Source organism: Zootoca vivipara, chromosome 1, assembly GCF_965207765.1.
Source record: "Zootoca vivipara chromosome 1, rZooViv2.hap1.1, whole genome shotgun sequence".
Lineage (NCBI taxonomy): Eukaryota > Metazoa > Chordata > Lepidosauria > Squamata > Lacertidae > Zootoca > Zootoca vivipara.
This window is the reverse complement of record NC_142582.1, coordinates 57,574,957-57,595,778: the sequence shown is the minus strand read 5'-3', so window position 1 is coordinate 57,595,778 and position 20,822 is coordinate 57,574,957. Positions and strand designations below refer to the sequence as shown.

The window sequence follows — 20,822 nt, the reverse complement described above, 5'->3', positions numbered from 1 at the left end:
CTACCTGGACGGCTCAAGGTCGCACCCTAAACCCGGGTTGCCGTTTGCGGGTCTCTTCCCGCCCTCCACCCGGTGGGTGGTGACTTCTTGCTCGCCTAGGAGTAAGACCTGACGAAGGGAGAGCTGGCCACCTGGCGCTCTTTCGCTGAGCAGGCGAGCCAGCAACAGGCGAGAGGAGCGGCGACGGCCGAGTAGGGGGCGCGCGGTTGTCCCACGCCGGGGAAAGGGGCGGGGCGGTCCCTTGGCTTCCGCTCAGCTCGTTCTGGGGCTGGAGGGAAGCGGGAGGCTCCCAAGTCCCCTTCCCCCCTCTCCTTCCCAGAGCGGCAGCAGCGCCTAGATGAGGAGGCGGCGGCGGAGGAGGTGGGGAATCCATAGAGCGCCTCCCTCCCCGTCTGCCGAGCGCGGCGCACTCGGAGCATGGAGCCCGCCTGAGCCACTCGGCGGGCAGCTGCTGCTGCGGCACAACATGGAGGCGGCAGCGCCGCCGCCTCGGCTGCTGCTCCTGTCCCTGCTGGCCGCCGTGGTGTTTCGGGGCAGCTTGGGCGCCGCCGTCGGGGGTAAGTTTCGGGGCGAGGGGAGGGGGATCCGGCGGGCGGCAGCTGCCTTTCCCGGGCTCGGGGAGAGCGGGGAAGCCTTTTGTTGTGGAGACGGAAACTTCTCCGCGCAACTCGAGAAGTGGGACTTGGTGGGAATGGAGGAGGCTGGCATGGGACGGAGGCGGCGGCGGCAGGGAGGAAAAGCGGAGGGTGGAAAAAACGAGTGGGGGGGGGATCGAGGAGACTCGTGGCCGTGAGGACCTCGGGGCCAGGATCCGCAAGAGGCACAGCGGGGTGTTTGCGAGGGCGACCCGTACCAGATCGGGCAAGAAAAAGGACGGAAAGCTGCTTCGTTGTGGCTTCCCCCCCCCCCGCCAACAAGTTCTCGGCGCTTGCGTGACCTACTCATCCCCCAGCACCAAAAAATAAATGTAGGGTGTTTTGTTTGATGTGTGTGTGGGGTGAGCCTTCCTTTTTCCTGCTGGCCAGGAAAGGATTCCCGTCGCCTTTTGCATGCTGCTGGGCTTTCGAGCTCAACCTTGTGCCTCGAGAGCGAGACAAAAGTCTCCCCCCTCCCCGTTCCCAGCGCTTTGCGGCCCTCAGACGCAGTGATTTCCCTGGAGTTTGGAGGAGCTGGTGTCGGGTGTCGATCACAGGCAGAATCAAACTTTTGGCATCAGCGTTGGGAGTGGGGGTTGGGGGGGGGAAGCAGATCTTCTTTCCTTTTATTTTAAAGTTGTAAAGGGGAGGGTATGGGGGAGAAACGGAGGGAGGGAGGGAGGGAAAGACTTGCTTGACTTGTGAAACTTAACACTTGGCAAAACAGACTTCTGAGAAGAGTTTGTCTGTCTGGGGGTTTACCCAGACTTTAGCTACAGTGAACATTTGTTCCCTTGACTGCTCGGAGCGTTCAGACAATCACGTCCATTTCCATATCAATTAGCACTAGTTTTAAACTTTTGGAGGGAATCACGCTTCTCTTCTGCTTCTTCCTTAAACTTCTGTGCACATTTGTGTGTGTGTTTAAATTTTGACTGGGAACTTTCTGCATTCATATGTGATATATGGAGATTAAGAAGGGTGGTGGTGATGGTTGTAGCTGTATTTTCCCAATGGCTTCTTCCATTGGGCTGGAAAAGTGGCTTTACTTCTGCGTTTGAATGTAGTGCACAAAGCAAATGTGGACTTACTTGTCCAATTTGAGAACATTTGTTCTATTCTTGCCGAAATCCCCACAGTGTTTAAATGTCTGAATACCAGTGTGGTGATAATAATTAGAAAGTGATCCAGGGGTTGCCACCCGAAAGGAGCTGTACTTTTTTGCTCCTTTCTGTCATTGCCTACAGGAAAGTTCCAGTTTGCACTCAGGGAGCCTCACGCGGTAGCCTGGTCTGCTTGTTGTCTGCGTAGCAGTCAGCAAACTGAAGTTTTGATGCACTAATGAATGTTAATTGTTGTAATTTCCCAAGTAGTTGAAGAAATATAGCAGTGTGGCTAACAGTCAGTAGAGCACCCCCTCAGGGTAATTCGTATTAGGCCACCCACTTATCTTGCATTAGTTACTAGAACTATCATTTAACATGGGAGCTCTGACTAAAATTCCTCCACAGCCGCTGTGTTCTGTTTGTGCATGGTTTTAACTATAGGTGTGTGTTTGTGAAAAGGCTTCTGAACCTCTGATACCGTATTTTTCCGTCTATAAGATGCCCCCATGTATATTTGGGGGGGATTCTGATTTAAGAAAATGGGGGAGATGTATCTGTGTATAAGACGCCCCCCAAAATGTGACATTATTTTTTAGGGGGGGAAACCCAGTCTTCTACATGGAAAAATGTGGTAATTGAATCTCTTTATGATAAAATATTTTAGGAGTCAAGTCATTTGCAGAATCTTGGTGTCATTGATCCACTAGTTTGTTACAGTGGTGAGGTAACATATTGTGGTCTTTTTAAAAAAATTCCAGGAGCTCAGTTCTCTGAGGAATGTTCTTGTTTTATTTAGTAGGGCTTCTGTTTAAAATCTTGTGTGGGGCAAACTGAGGCCAAAATAACCCCAAAGAGGGGCTGTTCTCTGATAAATTTTAAAGGAATATGAACACAGCCACCATGTACCTTTGTTAAATGAACAAATGAACTCTGTGTACTTAAGGGTACTTAAGGTGGCCAGCAGCTTAGGGTGAAAAAGGGCAGCTGCTGTATACCTGTTAGTTTGGGCAAAATTCGTTTACAGCAGCACATCCAATAGAAAATATGTGTTTAATTTACTTTGGTAGGGATTCAGTTAATATTTATTCTCTAACCAAATAAAGAATTTCCGTAACATTAAAACCGTAACCGATAAAATTTTAAATGACTATAAACAGTGGGTTATATCCAATGTTAGATATACACAAAAAATAATTGCAATCAATGGGTGATAACTAATAATACGGGGGGGGGTCCAATCCATTGAAATCTTTAAGTCCATTGATTTTACTGGGTCTACTCTTCAGTATGTTTAATGTTGGATATCATTTGTGGCTGGCATTTAGCAGAGCTGTGTTAAGTGGTAGAGTCTAGGATATTTAAGCCTCACCTTTTCATTTAAATAAAGCATTGGTGTTATCATTTCGTCTATTACGAGTATTTTGCATAAGGGATCCTATATTCTAGTATACCTGTGAACTTTTTTGTCACTTTTTTTCAAAATTGACAGTTGGTTGGCTATATCTAATTACTTACAATAGTATATTTTTGCCTTTTTCTGGACAGCTGTTGGTTGAGCTTGTTTGTGGTTACTTATCAAAGAGTGTGTCCAGAGACAAGTTTGCTATGCATCCCGTTGGAACTTTTAACACACAAAAGCAGTGTATAAGGGTTTCTGGGTAAGATAGTAATGTTAATTCTGCAATACCCTGTATTCATTTTGTGGTGCTCACGCTAGTCTCTCTTAGCTGTGTTGACCAGCAGGAGAGCAGTGAGAAATAAAAATACTTATTCTTTCTTGTTTCTTCCCCTACTATTCCCCCATCCACCCCCACACTTCCCAATATCTGGAATCCTGGAAGCAGAAATGCTGATATAGTGCTCTAGACCCCCAAATCAGTGCCATTTGAACTGCGCAGAAGTGCATTGCACACTTACTGTGCGGGCCTCCTAAAGTTAAGAAAATAAGCCATGGGAGGGGACTTGGTGGATTTTCCAGTGTTATTGGACCTCAGTTCCATCAGATTCATTCAGTATGGCCCGTTGCCAGGGGCAATGGGAGTTGCAGTCCAGCAACATCTGGAGGGCCACTGGTTCTTTCTCCACATGAGCCCCAAATACCGGTACTTTTCTGTTCTCATTTCCTATTCTGTCACTGGCATATAACATGCATTGCTAGAAACGTTCATTTCTCCTCTCGGCACACATTAAATTGGACTGCTACTGCTTGAGTATAGGTCAGGGGTCAGCAACCTTTTTTAGCTGTGGGCCGGTCCACCTTCCCTCAGACCATGTGGTGGGCCGGACTATTTTTTTGGGGGGAGGGGAATGAATGATTTCCCATGCCCCACAAATAACCCAGAGATGCATTTTAAATAAAATGACACATTCTACTCATGTAAAAACATGCTGGGCCAGCTTTAGAAGGCGATGGGCTGCATCCAGCCCACGGGCCTTAGGTTGCCTACCCCTGGTATAGGTAGTATGTGCAGTGAAATGCATAGTCTGTTGTTTGTTCTCCTAATACACATTATAGCGGGAGGGCAGTGTTCAACATAAATAAATTTTTTTTGAAAGCTCACATACTTCAGAATGTTAGGTTAATGTTCCATTTAGTTTTCTCAAGATGAATGTTCTTGGAAGGTTACTAAATCCAGCTGCCAGCCTGCCTTGGTTTACATCAAGGCAATAGCAATCGTGATTTAAATTACAAAGGAAATAAATTTATTTAAATTTAGGGATATTAGATCAGGTTAGGATTCAGGTAGGTAGCTGTGTTGGTCTGACACAGTCAATATATATGTATGTATGTGTATATATAAACACACACACACACACACACACACACACACACACACACACACATAATGTCCAGTAGCACCTTAGAGACTTAACTAAGTTTGTTCTGGGTATAAGCTTTTGTGTGCATGCATGGTATCTGAAGAAGTGTGCATGCACATGAAAGCTTATACCCAAAACAAACTTAGTTGGTCTCTAAGGTGCTACCGGACATTTTTTTTTTTTTTTTTTTATAGATCAGGTTAGGGTTGTAGATGGCCCACAAGTGAAAAGCAGTCTTGTGGTACTTTATGTGAGAACTTTTTAGGATTCTGATCATTTCAGTTTTGAAAGTGTACTATGCTTTTTTGCTATATGTGTTTGAGAATTCAAACTGATTTCCAAGTGTGAAAGGAATATGTTAATGAGAAAGCAAGTAGAAAATGGCTCCAGTTTTTTATTTTTATTTCTAAAGCTGATTTAAAGATTGATCAGTTGCCAACACACAGCTTCTTAAATGTGCACTTAACAGTTGATGGTTGTGAAATTCTAAACACAGTAGGCATATTTCTGAAGCAAGCGATTTTAACTTCAATCCTCCAGTTTATGAAATGAACTGTTGAAGATTGTAGTCATCTGCTTGTTTTGCTTTTTAAAAAAACTATTGGGATTAGAACAGCATGTGAAATTACCTCACTGAACTCTGTGCTTAAAAACTGCTTGACCTTGGGATTTCCATAGAACTTAAGTTAAGGCAGGGGTTGCCAATCCTTTTTGGTCTGTGGGCACATTCACAATTTTGAGAGAGTGCTGTGGGCTTCCTGCCCCTGACATATAGAAAGAAAATGCACATGAATATGAAAACACTGCTTTTCCATGGGGTTTGGGTAAAAGTTGCATGCAGTAGAATTAAAACAGATCCTTTTGAATTGTTTTTGGGCCAAAGTAGTGCTGGAAAGCAGCAGATTGTGATTCCTATGGTTAGTCTATGGAGAAAAATGTGATCTGTAATGTGGGGAAAACATGTAAAAACTTCATGCAGTTTCAAAAATGTCTGTTTTACTGGATCTGATGTATGCACGGTCAATCCTCTTATGCATTCTACAGCCCTTCCTTCCTTCCTTCCTTCCTTCCTTCCTTCCTTCCTTCCTTCCTTCCTTCCTTCCTTCCTTCCTTCCTTCCTTCCTTCCCTCCCCTTCCTCTGCTGCCTCCCAGGTCAACCACATTTTCTTCCCATCAGTCTCCTAGATTTACTTATCCTTACCTCTGCCATTCTGGTCTCTCTGTAGGTATTATAAACATTGAAAAGCTCACAGAAGTGAAAGAGGAAAAACTTCCTCTTTTAGCTCTATGTACTTTTAAACCATAGAATTGTGGAGTTGGAAGGGACCCCTAGAGTCATCTAGTCCAACCTTGTGTGATGCAGGAAACTCAACACACGGTCCCACATACAATCATACCAGACCTGCTTAGCTTTGCAAATGTGCTAGCAGTTTTATTGCTGCACCACCTTTGCCACATCATGATGGTGGGGGCTGAGAGGCTTCATGCTGGCCAGGGGAGTCCACCCCCCCCCGAAGAACTGTGGGAACATATTATGTCAAAGCCTATGTGTTAATGCCACATGTGCTGTCCGCTTGCCTGAACAATTTCTCCAGCTGTTCTTACATTCATGAAAACTTGGTGCATATATGAACTGCTGCCTGAGCCACTGTCTTAAATTCCTGGAAATTGGATTCAGCATGTTCATCTGACTTGCACTGAAGGCTCCATGGGGCTGGAGCACATTGAAATTTGAACATCCAAACAGTGCCACCCACCCTTAATTTGGACAGCTGCTCCAGAAGGATATCATGGTTGATGGTATCAAAAGCCACTGAGAGGTCAAGGAGAATTAACAAGGAGACCTTTTTCCTGTCTCTCTCCCAAGTCCACTGGCTCATTGAGGAAAAGGCAGTGAAATATTGTATGTGTGTCTAGTATATGGTTATAGGGAACCAAACTATGCTGTAACACCATAAGCCTTTTCCTCTTCCCTGTTAAGAAGACAATGTTGAATTTCAGACTTTGGTAAATACAACTTTAATGGGATATTGAAGCCTGAAGTTTGACATTGTCCAACATATTGCTAAAATAAAACTCAAATTTTAGGGAAACTTTTATTTTGTGCCTCATATTTCCTAAGTTGACTTTAGTCTTTACATATGGACTGTATTAGTAAGGTTGCTTAGTAAGAGCTTCTCGGGTTTTTAAAGTTTGCTCTCTTTCCCTCATTTTCTCTTTGCATTACATGTTTGGCTGTCTTGGTGGTGTAAAAGAAAACAACCAGTCCTTGATTTTTAATGTACATTTTAGTATGTAATGAATGACAAATTCAGAGGTGCATATGAGCTGTATTTTTATTCTGCATGGGATGAGTGGGTGTTACGAAAGCACAAAAGGAAGATGGGCATGAACAATAGCAATGAGTCCTGATTGCTGGGCTGTTTGCTGCAGAGTAGGATCAGTTGACGGAATTAGCTTTTTGACATACGGTATATGTAATAAAATGATAGTGACAGGTGTGAATCTTGGGGTCACTCATGCCCCATTCTTGCTCCCTGTACAGACTCAGTTGAATTATAGCACTTAACTGTACTTGGGCTCTCCCTGAACTATCATAGTTTCAGAGGAATATGAGAGGATATTGATGCACCCAAGCTGGCACTCTCTTATACCAGACTTGAAAATAACATCTGATCAGGCCCTATGAATATTTAGAAGATCCGAATAAGTAAAACATCTGAACTAGGTGGTCTCTCTACGGCATTGGTATTAACAGTACAACATTGTGTTAGTTTTCTCCTAAAGCCAGGGGTGAAGCTTCTCAAGCCTAGGAGCTGAAAATGGCCAAGTCCCTCTAATCCTTGGAGACTAGGCTGCTCCTTTCTTCCCAAGCTCACCCCTCACCAGCCCTGTACCCCAAGTTGTTTGTCTAGTTCAGGCAGGTCCAAAGTCTGTTTTGGGGGCCTAATCTGGCCTGCCGGTCGGTTTAATCTGGCCCCTGTGGCAGTTTATTTCCTGGGGTAAAATCCTAAAAAAACCTCAGTAACTTCAATCCTAAAAAAGGTCAAAAACTTTGGTAAGCTCTCTGGTCGGCCCTCACGGCCCTTCATTTAATCAAATCTGGCCCTCTTTGAAAAAAGTTTGGACACCCCTGATCTAGTTGAAGAGTGTTTGAACTGTGATAATGGCCCTTGCTGGTCCTGAATGGAGGATGGATCGGTGTGTGTGTGGATACGTCACTCATTTTGTGTGGCTAGAATGTACTCCAGCCTTACAAAGGTAAGGGTCTCATCCATTGCTTCACCTGCTTTTGCCTCAGGCCTTGTCTATGCAGTCCCTGGAAGGTTGTCCTTGACAGAATGTGACCCTTAGGCTTCCCCACCCTGTCCTAAAGCTTGACTCCTCCCTACCTGTGTCTTCAGAGTTCCCAATGCTTCTCCATTTATAGTTGTCAAATATGTGGAGCATTATAAAGACCTGTATAAAATGCAAATCATATAAAGCTGCACATATTCCATGTCTTTCTTAAATATATAGCTTTCAGGGGTTCTATCTGTTTTAATGTTTTACATGAAGTAAAATGTTACAGAATTGGTATTCCGAAAGACATTCAAATGGAGGACACTGTCAGGATCCATTCTCGAAGAATATAGTCTGCTCCTTGCCACCGTGAAACAGTGGCTTGTTGGCTTGCTGATTGTGGCTTGTTAAGGAGCAGCAAACCATGATCCCTGGTCTGGAAGGAACCTGAAGCCAAGGCTCCACACTTTGCTTATCCTGCTTGTGCAAACTAGGAGAAGCAAACCAGGAGTGATCAGACTCATTCTATATAATAATATGCAAGTGTCTCTGCGTCCAAGTTTTCCGTGTGTCCCTGGGTTACTGCGCATGTGCCCCAGGGACACAGGGATTGGACGGAGAGACTGCACGTGCGTGCTCTCCCCCCCCTGCCTCCTCCAACCGCCGCTCCTGGCCGGACACCGCCTCACTGCAGGGCACGTCAGGGAAGCGAGGGTGGAGGCCGGCGGAGGCCTCCTCCTCACAACCCTCCCTGGCCCATAAGAGGAGCGGTGGGAGGCCGCGAAGCAGCAGCGGCGAGGTAGGCATTTGTGTCCCGCGTCCTTCCTGTCGGTGGCTGGAGGAGAGGAAGGAAGGAGGAGAAAGCAGCACTTTCTCCTCCTCCGTTCCTGTCCCCCTGCCGCCGACAGCAAGGACAGGTCCCAGGGTTCGGAGAAGCGCTGTGCAAGCGCTTCTCCGAACCCCGGGATGTCTCCTTCCTCTCGGTGGCTGGGGGAGAGGAACGGAGGAGGAGAAAACAGTGCTTTCTCCTCCTCCGTTCCTGCCCCCCTGCCGCCGACAACAAGGACAGGTCCCAGGCTTCGGAGAAGCGCTGCGCAAGCGCTTCTCCGAACCCCAGGATTCTAGCGCCCGTTATTGAACGGGCTGAAATCCACTAGTTCCTGATAAGATGCAACAAACCAGAAAGTCTGGCTTATTGTTGCATGTGGATGTGGCCACCCTTTGTACCCCAAACCATGAGTTAAAAGAGAAATGTATTAGTGCTGTTTTGCTGAACACTTGTGCAACCACAAGGCTTGTAGTGCTGTGCTTCAATGTATGGAGAGTGTGAGAGACAATTGAGTAAGGAAGATACGGCTTTAACATATAATCTCAGTTGGGCCATAAAGACAGGGAATTGGAGAACCTCCCTAGATTTGGGGTCCCCTTTCTCACCCTGTGCTTTTCTGCTAGGCTGGAACCAGCTTTCCATAGGTGTAAGAGGCATTTTGCAAGCAGAAGGCACTTTGGATACAAGCCGGTGTTCTGCGGTATTTAAAGACTTACTGGTTTCTTATGGCATGACCTTTAATCGATAAGAGCTGTCCTCATCAGATACATGACATATACACCCCATGCGGGTTGAGGTACGGTGGAGGAAAACCATCTTTCCAGTCCACTTCATGTCTTGAATGAAGAAGCCTCTTGACTATGAAAGCTCATACCACAATAAGTGTTAGTCTGTAAGGTGCATCTGGATCCGGTTAGCTAAGCTGCATAAAATGAGATTTAAATGGAGTAGAGGAAATAGATCCCAAATTGTAGTGGATTACTAATAAGTCTGACTTGAATCACTTGAAACCTAAAATTCACACTGTATGTTCTGTTCCACACCCATGCTTGCCCTAGACAAACGGCCCCCTCCCCAATTTTCTAAACTCACACGAACTGTGAGACTTCACCATGGTAGATGCGACTGCTACTTAGCAATCTGATGTATATTACTTAATTTGTATTTGCAGCATTTCCTTTTGGAGAGGTTAATGTTAATAGGTAGACCAACAGAAAAGTCCAGAGGTGGAGCCTACCTGCTTTTTACAAGGCTTAGCTGGAGGTTTAGACAGTTGGGAAGACAGCTCGGGGATTGGTTTCTTGTGGGTGGGAGGCATAGGAGTCAGAGTGCGTTAGAGACAGAGGGAAGACAGAGAGAGTGAATCGGATTACAGTGTTTCAAAGTATTTAAAACTTGTTTACATCCACAATAAACTGGAATCTTTGTTAATACATTACAACCTGACTGAGTATGAATATATTTCCAGGGAAACCTGGTTAGTGGCAGTGGAAGTGGCACAGGGTCAGTAGTCCATGAAACAACCAGGGGCTCTGTGTGAAGGCCACACTGCATAAGGTTTAAACCAGGCTTCCTCAAACTCGGCCCTCCAGATGTTTTGAGACTACAATTCCCATCATCCCTGACCACTGATCCTGCTAGCTAGGGATCATGGGAGTTGTGGGCCAAAAACATCTAGAGGGCCGAGTTTGAGGAAGCCTGGTTTAAACTGAACATATATTTCTAGTTTAAAGCTGTGGTCATTTAATGCAGTAAGTGAGAATCTTATTTTGTATTTGTTACTTATGAGTTACTGGACTTGCTGTGGGATCCATATTCTCCTCCTCATGTGTGTCATCCTTTAACTAAAAGAAAAGTTGTACAAAACCAACCAACAGTTAAAGCATTTGCAGAAGGTAACTCTGGAATTTGCACTCCTTTCCAAGAGATGTTCAGCCAATTGGGAGAATAAATTTTTTGATGTAGCTTTGAAATAGAATTAGTTGCAGATGACCAATACTTTGTTTGCCAGCAGCTAATAATCTGGAATTGAAGACTGCTCTGTGGAGCATATGATGCAGGGCCTCCCCATGCCCCTCACCTTCTAAAACAGGCATCCCCAAACTTCGGCCCTCCAGATGTTTTGGACTACAGTCCCCATCATCCCTCACTACTGGTTCTGTTAGCTAGGAATCATGGGAGTTGTAGGCCAAAACATCTGGAGGGCCACAGTTTGGGCATGCCTGTTCTAAAACCATCTCCTTGGTGTCTGTTTCTTTATCACTCTCCAGAACAGGAGTGGCCAGCCTGTGGCCCTCTCCATATGTTTCTGGACTTACCTACTCTCCTCATCCTTGACTACTGGCCATGCTGCCTGGAGCTGATGGGAGTTGTAGTCAAGCAGCAACTCAGAGGGTCACAGGTTAGACACCCCTACTCTAGAGTCATATTACTAGAATACAGCAAGTGTAATACTGACAACTAGCTGTGCTGCTGGTCCTACCAAACTGCATATGAAAGTTTACAGGAAGGGTTGGGAAGTTTGGCCATGCCTGCTTTAGCTGCTTCTACACAGATAGTGTACCTGCCACCTTGGCTCTTACACTTCTCTCTTCCTTGCAAGTGGGGAGGTACATGCCCATTCCTGTGCCTAAAGGTTTTAGGCAGATAAGTGGATAAAGTTTGGAATCTAGATGGGCAATGAACTTCTCCTTGTCTCTAGTTTCTGAGGCAGGCGTTGATTTTGCTGCCTCTGCTGTCTTACTTAGATTATTCCTTCTTGTGTCATCCTGTTTTAATTGAAAGAGTATTGGAGGCTAGCTCAGTTCTCACTCTGCCTAGTCCTATGGTAGGTCCTGTGTCTTTAGTCCAATGTAGTTGTTTTTGCCCTTGCTATTCCTGGATCAAAATGTTTATTTAAGAGTGTGTGTCTGTGTGTGTCTTCCCATGAAGAAATGGCTCATATGTTACTACTGACGAATATGAATTGAGCTTTGGTGGGACAGTAGAGTGTGGTGGAATCCCAGGAACTAGCTTTTTTATACATGTACATTTGAGAAGGGAAGGGGTAATGTCCATCTCATTATTTTATGGCACACTTTAGCATCCTCTGCTATTTTATGCACACCTGGCGGGTGTTCTCTTTTTAGGGACATAGCAATACAGTAAGTTTCCAAAGACTGGGGGCTATATCAATCAGCATTGACCTCTGAATATTGATAATTCTTATGAATCTGCAAGGCAGATATTTTGGAAATGTGTCAGAAAATGTGCGTATAGTTTCCTAATCATGTTTACATGACTGTTAGCATTCAGCAGTGCACCTCTGTGTTTTTTTATTTGCCAAAAAACTGGGATTGTTAACGTTTCAATTGTTGGTTTTGGAAACTCAGTTTTAACACAGATTAATTAGTGATATACAGCCATCCAGTGACGGATTGGTGTTATGCCTCTGAAAGCAAATGAATGCTGTCACCTGAAAGTTGTGTTAAGAAAGTTTATTGGCCAACCACACACTGCACTGTTTGGGGTGCCCACAAGGGTTTAGATCATTTACGCTTCCTAATTTTATCAGAACCTACCAAGTGTTGACAGTCAGAGACGCAGCAACAGGGGGTTCCTCCCACACACCGCTGCAGTAGCTATAATTTCTATTCCTTTCAATATGTTTAAAAATCTCCCAATAAAGTAGTTAAATTCTTCCAAAACTTGGGTGCTATTGCCTGGCTGGAAGGTTTTCCTGATCTGTGATGATGCCCCTTACCTGCCTGGATGAAGAATTAAGAGAGGCGTATAGAAACCTCATCTTTCTGTGTGCTTGACCATGTTTATGGAAGACAATCTTACTCTGCTACGAGCGATCGCCAAAGAAGAAGAAGACTACGACGACTGTAGAAAGGCAAGAATTGCATCCTTTGCTCTGCCCATTTCTCCCTCCGCCTCCTTGTTCCTGGGAGGTTGTCTTATGAGGGAAGGCAGCCCTGGAGCTGAATAAGGTTCCCTGGCTTAGGATGTGACCTGCTTTCTCTGTTATACTGAACTGTAAGAGGAGTGACCCCGAGGCTGGAGTTTTCTTTTTGTTGCATGAAAGCTTTTAGTTAAGACTCAAAGAAATACTGTAACTAGCAATCAAGGCGTCAAAGTGTTTGCTCACCATTGCCACGCTAACTATGTAAATATAACATATAAAGGAAACAATGTAACGTTGCAATCAGTGTATTAGGTATACCACATTCTTCAAATGATTTATACTTAAAGGTTGTCTCCAGGGCTTTTTTTTCAGCTGGAGCTCAGCTCGAGCACCTCTTATGTGGGTGCCATTGCCATTCTAAGAGAACAAGGGAGAAGTTCATGGTGAGCTCCGGCACCTCCCCCCCTCTTTCTTTCTTTCTTTCTTTCTTTCTATAATTTTTAAATTAGTTTTCCAATAATAGTAAAATTAAAACAATAACTATTAATTCCCAAATTATACAATTATCAACATGCCGACCAACTTCCAATTAATACATTTTAATTAATGTGGCTTCCCCGCATGGTGGTTTGGGTGCATTTCCAGTCTTATATCACTGCATTTCATAATCTTTAATAATGTCAGTTACATTTCAGTTATAATAATAATCTCTTAGTCAGCTACATAATTAATGATTTCCATTTGTGATGTTACAATATATAAATTTATAAAGTTTAATGGTAGCCCCCCCTTCTTGGGGGGGGATTGCAAGGATGATTTACCCTCTGTCATCTTTGTTTTTTGTTTGCTAATGATCCCCCGCTGTCATGGGGGCTGCCTCTATTAAGGCAAGTGGGACCAGAAGCCTCTGACACCTCTTTCTAGAAAAATAGCAGTGGTCGACTTCCAAGTAAAACAGAAACCCAGTTGAATGCTGCATATACATGTTACGAATACAAATGGTGTTTTGTGTGTGTGTGTGTGTGTGTGTGTGTGTGTGTGTGTGTGTGTGTTTTAAACCCACACAATTAATTCAATAATTGGGAGATATGGGAAACTTAAAAAGATATGGGAACTGAATATTGGCACACAAATTCTTCCCAAGGATTGGAATAACATTTGAGAATCATGGCCCTTAAAATCTGTTTCCAGGTTTTTTTTAAAGGGAAAACTTATTATAATTATTATACAGATGTTATCACACTCCTTTGCAAATATCAAAATTATTTTATTCTATATCACCTACTAATTGTTGGAGGGGTTGCAATAAACTTAGTACAGGTTATCATTTATGGTGGGAATGTCAGTTGGTGCAAGATTTTTGGAATTTGATAGAAACGTTAAATATTACTAAAGAAACTATTGTTTGTTGTCCAAAATTAATGCTACTGAATATTTTTGATAATACGTGTAAATATATTGGGAAAAGGGGGGTGTCTTATATACAATCTTGGCAGCACATAAAGTTATTGCAACTGAATGTAAAACAGCCCAGAATCTTACATTGGATACTTACTACTGCTCACTCTGGAATATAACTATAATGGAGGAAATCATGCATAAATTGAGATTTGACAAGGACTAGAACCTCCAGATTCTTTTTATGTGATTTGTCATTCCTTTATGACACAACAGCAGAACCATCATTTTCAAGACAACCCTCATCACAATCCTGGCAAATCTGGAAATATACTTTGTGGTCTGATAAAGTTGATAGTCTTTTCTAGGGCTTTGTTATTTTAACTCATGCAACTACTATTGTATATATTTCATAGTTTTTTTATCTTAATTCTTGGCTGTAGTTATATTAAGAAGGAATAATACTAACAAAAGCTTACCAAAAGAAATAATAAGTGGCAGATAGGAAAAAGGGAGAATAATAAGTGGTGCGTTGTAGGCTCTGTTTTGTATTAACAGCAGGTAACCATTCTGTTTAATATCACTGCCGAAGTTGGACAGTGGAGTATTTTAATAATCTGAGGGTGGACAGAGCTGAAGTACTTCATGAACGAGAGAAACCTACAAGGAGTGAGAGCAGATAGCAAATGTTTGCGAAGGGCATGTCTGATTCTTGTAGAACTGTGTTACCTAATACACATAGAGTTTGACATGGGTGGGTGTGTGGTCACATTTAAGCAATGGGTTTCCATGCATGTGCAGAGCCAGCTCACTTGTCTATTCCATGCGCTTTATAGATGTTCAAATCTGTTGTGAGCCTGGTAGTGGTTGTGGTTCTGGGGAGTGGTTGTAATTCTGTTAATTAAAATAACCACTGAGACAACCTAAGGGCAAACCTGTTAAACAGCATTAATAGATGTGAGAAGGCCGCAGACACCCTAAGCGGTCCTCAGACCCATCTCCCACTTCCTTAATGATCTGTTCCTGAATACCCTGCTTAGCCTGTTTTGAGAGAGGCTTGGAAGCCCCAGCAAACAGAAATCTCTTTATATAGAGGACAAGCTGACCACTTTAAGGAAAGGGAAATACACTCTATCTCTTAAGGCTGCAACCCTAACAACACTTACTTGGGAGTAGGCCACATTGAATTCATGAGCAGGCATTGTGCTGTGATTGTAGTCATTGAGAGTTTTTAAACCTAGAGAGTGGAATTCAGTGTCGTGCTATTACAAATGTTCCATCTGCACAAGCATTGAAGCTTGTCCCCAGCCACCCACTCGACGCTGCTTTTGGAATTCTTCTGAGCTCTGCACAGGCCAATTTTGGGGTGCAGGGGGATGACAAGGTGAACCCTATTGTGCAAGCAGAAGGCATGCGCAGGGCTTCAGCTGATGGAGTACATTAAGTGACTCCAGCCCAGAATACACACAGAGAGACAGAGACTTTTTTTTTTTGCATTACTTGATTTTTCTCCCTTTGTCTAACTATTCTTAACAAAACTGTTCAAAAACAGAGGCACAAGTCTAGTTGCCTGTGAGTTCATTTTATTTTATTTTGGAATATCCTCTTGGAGGATGACGTCTGGTTCACTAGTAGTTTCTTTATAGTGGTTTTGCATGGGAGATGTTGGGGAATATTTCTAGGAGCAAGAAAGAGTTGCAGTACAATAGTTTTTTACTTGTTTGCTTCACAAACAGTTTTGCAGAGAAGAATAGGTAGTTAGTGCCTGTCACCTTTCAGCCAAAGTCACTTCCTCCCCTTCTCTCCTTTTTCCTCTCAAGTTGCTTGACAGTGAAAAGGAAACAGCAGGGGAAGAGCACCAGTGTGATAGGGCTTCACTGCTTGCCCAGCATTACCTTATAAAAACTAGTCTTGCAAATAGTTACTAGAGGCAGTTGTGGCCAGATGGGTGGCAACTGAGAAACTTTTACTACTGTACTTCACCCATCCCTGGACTTTACCATGATTCCTTGGCTTGTGTGCTTATTCCAGTGTAACCATTTTGCTCTCTACATTACTGCAATGGAGACATATGCCAACTTGCTTCTCTTTGTTACAACATCATTTCCCATGGTTTTCATGCTAAAAGAGTATCCTTTGTTTTAGTAATTATCATAGTTTGACTCTCCCTGGAGATGTGTGGATTTTATTTGGTTTCCAATCATTCTTCAGATTTCTGACAAGAATCAAATACCGATGGGTTACAACCGTATTATCTTCTTAAAACAAGAATTACACATTATAATTAAGACGAGGAGGAAAGCAAGAGTTGAGGAGGATTTGACTTTTTCAAACCACAAGTGAAAGACATGGGATTCAGTTTGCAGGATTTGCTCAGTTCAGATGCAATGGCCAAACCATGGTTTACCCATTGAGAAGGAAACATGCACTATGCTCAAGCATTCCATCCTTCTCTTGTGCACATCAGTTCCTCTTTCACTTTCTGTCTTGTGGTGGCAATAGATCTCTGTGAATCCCCAACAGTGCAGATTATGTTGTTGCAGCTAAACACAGATTGCTTCCAAATTGGAAGCCAGTTTGATTAAGACACCACAGTAAACCATTTACTGTGAACCGGGGCATGGAAAAAGGATTTGTTATGTGTTTTCTAAAGGGAAGAAGGAGAACATGAACCTGTAGCATGTTTCTGATGTCTAAACCAGGCATCCCCAAACTTCGGCCCTCCAGATGTTTTGGACTACAATTCCCATCTTCCCCAACCACTGGTCCTGTTAGCTAGGGATCATGGGAGTTGTAGGCCAAAACATCTGGAGGGCTGCAGTTTGGGGGTGTCTGGTCTAAACCATGATTGAATTCAACTACCGACACAGATAACCTGGTTCTGTTACCGGTATTGTACTACATCATCTGCATCATAATACAGATAAAATAAGGTGCACACTACAGACACTTCAGATGATGCAAAACATTAAACAAGCAACTAGATGCCATTCCCCTCAATAGGAAGTTTATATTCTAGTCTCCCAGACTACCTTTCCCCACTTTCCATCCTGAAATCAATTTTTCAAAGGATAATTTTTTTACTTGGCATACAGGGATTTTATTCAAACTTTGGAAACAGAGAAGTGATATAACATAGGAAAAATCCAGAAATTATCGTGCTTAGCTATTCATCTCCTCACATTTTTCTCACGATGTTTTCAGATTATTTTCTGATCTGAAAATCTCATGAGAGGTGGCCTTTCTTAAGAGATTTGCTATGTTTCCTGTGAACAGAAATATTACGGAATCAAGCGCTGGCCAAAACTGGAGTGAGGAAAGAGAAAAGGCATGTTTAAAAATATGGATTTATAAAGTAAACCATCTCTGGTATCATCATATGGGATGCTTATGAAACGCACACAGACACTTGAGGCTGCCTTCACATGACGGGCGGGGTTTCCTCTTCCATTTCACATGAGCTTGATTTCAAACTAGGTTAAGGCGTGTTTTTTGCTTTTGTCAGCTTAGCTTGAATTTGTAAATGACTTGCCATATCTATAGTGCCTGTGTGAAATAGTTAATGTGCTATAATGCCAACAGGCAAGAAGAGTTAAGTATTTTTTAAATTGTAATTGGCTCGGTTTGCATAGGAACAAGTTCAAGTCATTTCTTATTTTAAAATGTTCCAGGTACCATAAATATGCAAGGGAAAGTATTCCCTGGACTCATTTAATTTTTTAGGTGGGGTTTTTTAAAAAATGTGTGAGTGTTGTTATGGTTTGGACAGCAACTTAGCCGATTTCTAAGACTTTGTGGTAGGGAGGGTATTAAATGATGGTTTAGTTATAATGGAAAATTTGACTTGCAAAAACATTACAGGACGTCAGTAAATAAAACCTTTCACAAAGGTATGCTTGTTTCTGATCAGTTTCTAGTTCCAGATGTTGGTTCTGCTGACTCCAAAAACTTGACTAGGTTTCAGGAAAGTTGGAAAGGTACATTGCCTTTACCATCTGTACTGAATATACCATGCACATACTTGGAAGAGAAATTAATCTGAAATATGGAGCAATGCTCAGAAATCTACCCAAGCCAGAAATAATTAATCTGCAGAGTTTCATAGCAGCTAACACAACACCTTTTTCATATTTCTTATTCTTGTTTCATAAGACTCCTTGGGCATGGCATGTGTTAGACTAGTCGATACTTAAAATGTCTTTCACGTTTTAATTTAAACATTGTTGGGCATTGGAGGGTGTGAAATTGCATCATGTTTGAAGGTATATTTTCTTTTAAAAAAACAAGTTCTTAAATTTTCTTTTTGGGCCCAACACTTTAATGATGTTCAGGTTTGGGGGGAGAAGATCTGGTGGAAAGGGATTGTTCAAATGGTAACAATGGTATGAATAACAGCATGAGTTGTGTGTCAGCCCTTCTTTCCAAATGTCTTTCAAGTTGCTCTTTATTGGAGATGCTTCTGCATTAGCCCAGGAGCACTGATTAAGGTCAATTCATTCCTTATGGCATCGCTTCTCAGGGGTCAGGATTGCTTTGTATTTCTGGAACTACATGAAGGGAGATTCTAAATTTCCTTTTGTATTGTTGTTCAAAAATCTGAAATGCTGCTTTCAGTGCTACAGAGACTGTGGCTGTGGGGTTTCTGAGACGGTCTTCAATGAAACTACATGTGGCATGATTTCAGCATGTTTCTTTTGTATTGCACCAAATTGTTCATTAGAGATGAACGTAACCAGAATTGGAAATAAAAGTACATAAGGATAGGCATTGCCAAGCCTTCTCTTCTCTCCCCCTCCTCACCCTTTCATTCTGTCAGCACTTGTAGGCACTGCAGGCTGTCATTGTGATCCAGATAATCTCTGCTTTTATTAACATAAAACCTAGCCCTTGTGGCTTTAATGGGAAGTTTGAAAAGTCCTATAGTGGTGTATCCTGGAGGCACAGACACTAAAAACTTATTTTCAGGTTGTCTGATTTCTGAGCCTGTTTTGCTGAGATGCCAAGCTATTATTTCTTTTTAAATAAAAAATAAATAAAATTGAGAAGACCCTTGAACAACCAGGAATTGTTTCCTTAAAAATGAGAGATTGTGCAAGTGAGAAAATCCATGCTTGGGTGAGGGAAAAAATTGCTGTTGGCATGTGAAAGTTTTCTTGCTTTAAAACAACTGAACTGTTTTGTGTTTTTTATTTGGAAAGAAAATACACTGCCAACATTAAGAAAAACTATCGTGATGATAAACTGCATAAAATCAACAATACAATTATATCCCTGAAACAAATGCAAAATGCATCACAAATCAGTAGGGGTTTTGAAGGTGGTTGTTCTGTTTTCTTTGCAGTGTCAGTTTGGGGTGTGTGTGCTCAGTTGCCATTAGTCGCCTTTTGGGCGTACTATCATTGATTGCAATTGCCTTAAAGGGGAGAGGGACTGAACCGCCTGGATTTTAAATCACATGGGGAGCCTGTGTGCATGCAACAGGACCCCTACTTCAGCCCTTTCCACCACCCTCATGTAGACAGCAGGAAGGCAGAGCCAGCAAGGATGTGGACGGGAGACCCAGTGAATGTGGCACTGCTCTCCTCCCGATGAGATTTTAATTACATGAGGGGAGCATGCCTGCAATCTGTGCATCTGAATTCAGAAACTGCACAAGAGATGCATAAAGTGATGCATACTTGTCAGCCCAGGTCCTTTGACTTATTATTCATAATATTTTAATGAACCGTAGATAGGTCTGGCTCCCCAGTATGCTCATGTTTTCACCAAATAAATTCCAAAAGAAAAGAAAATTTTCACCAAACAAATTCCAGAAGAAACCTGGTTACAGGTAGGTAGCCGTGTTGGTCTGGGTCGAAGTAAAATAAAAAAAATTCCTTCAGTAGCACCTTAAAGACCAACTAAGTTTTTATTTTGGTATGAGCTTTCGTGTGCATGCTACTGAAGGATTTTTTTTATTTTACAAAAGAAACCTGATCATCATGATATGTATAGTCAAGAACCTATAGAGCCTAGAATTGAACTCTGCTGTTATGAGTTGTGGGTTTATGAATAGTGGGTGCCAGGGTTTAGGAATGCCAGATTCCCCTAAATTCCTGATAGGTAATAGAATTTAAATCAAGCCTCCTGAATCCCAGATACAGCAATTCAGTTGCTACAATAACCAGGCCCGCCTGATAATGGCAGCTAAGTATGAGTTGTTAACTTAACAAAGGCAAGGTGATAAGCCATTAAGAAAGGGGAAGCTCTATGTCAGACACAAAGGGGTGGAGCCCCACCCTTAAGCTCTGAGTTAATGGGCAGAGACAAAAGAGTTTAGTTTTTTAGGATTTTAGTTGACTGAGGGGTGTTCTAGGGAAACAGTCTGTTTTCAGTCTGTTAAATGTAGCAAGAGACAGAGGGCCATGGCTGTGGCCATGGAAGAAGCACGAGCCTCTTGGAGTATAATGTTACAGATAGGTAGCCGTGTTGGTCTGACGTACTCAAAACAAAATTTAAAAAATTCCTTCCAGCAGCAGCACCTTAGAGACCAACTAAGTTTGTATATGAGCTTTTGTGTGCATGCACGTATCTGAAGAAGTGTGCATGCACACGAAAGCTCATACAAACTTAGTTGGTCTCTAAGGTGCTGCTGGAAGGATTTTTTTTTTTTGGAGTATAATGCTTTGAGCACCACCATCAGCGGCTCAGGTTGGAGCGGCATGCAACATCTGCCATAGATTTCAGTGTTGACTGGAGTCTGCCCTGTTGTCATGGCAAGAAAGATGACCCCACTTTTAGTCCAAAACCTTTGCCATGCTTGGTGAATACTACGTACTATATTGTTTTTGCTTTCCGCACACTCGTATCAGTTTGTCTTCTAG

The 20,822-nt window shown here is 42.8% G+C and overlaps 1 protein-coding gene across 2 annotated transcripts in view; it reads left to right on the top strand.

Annotated features, from left to right (window-relative positions):
* The first annotated feature begins 259 nt into the window (after positions 1 to 259).
* The window catches only part of LRP5 (LDL receptor related protein 5), a 126,778-nt gene continuing 106,215 nt past the window's right edge, over positions 260 to 20,822 (top strand). Inside the window, exon 1 of one of the 2 annotated variants that reach the window (XM_035130368.3) lies at positions 260 to 557. In XM_035130368.3, the coding sequence (XP_034986259.1) occupies positions 338 to 557 (220 nt within the window). In that variant the 5' untranslated portion in view covers positions 260 to 337. Of the gene's footprint in view, positions 558 to 677; positions 968 to 20,822 lie in introns of those variants that run through there. The other variant, XM_088665658.1, reaches the window with a different exon arrangement.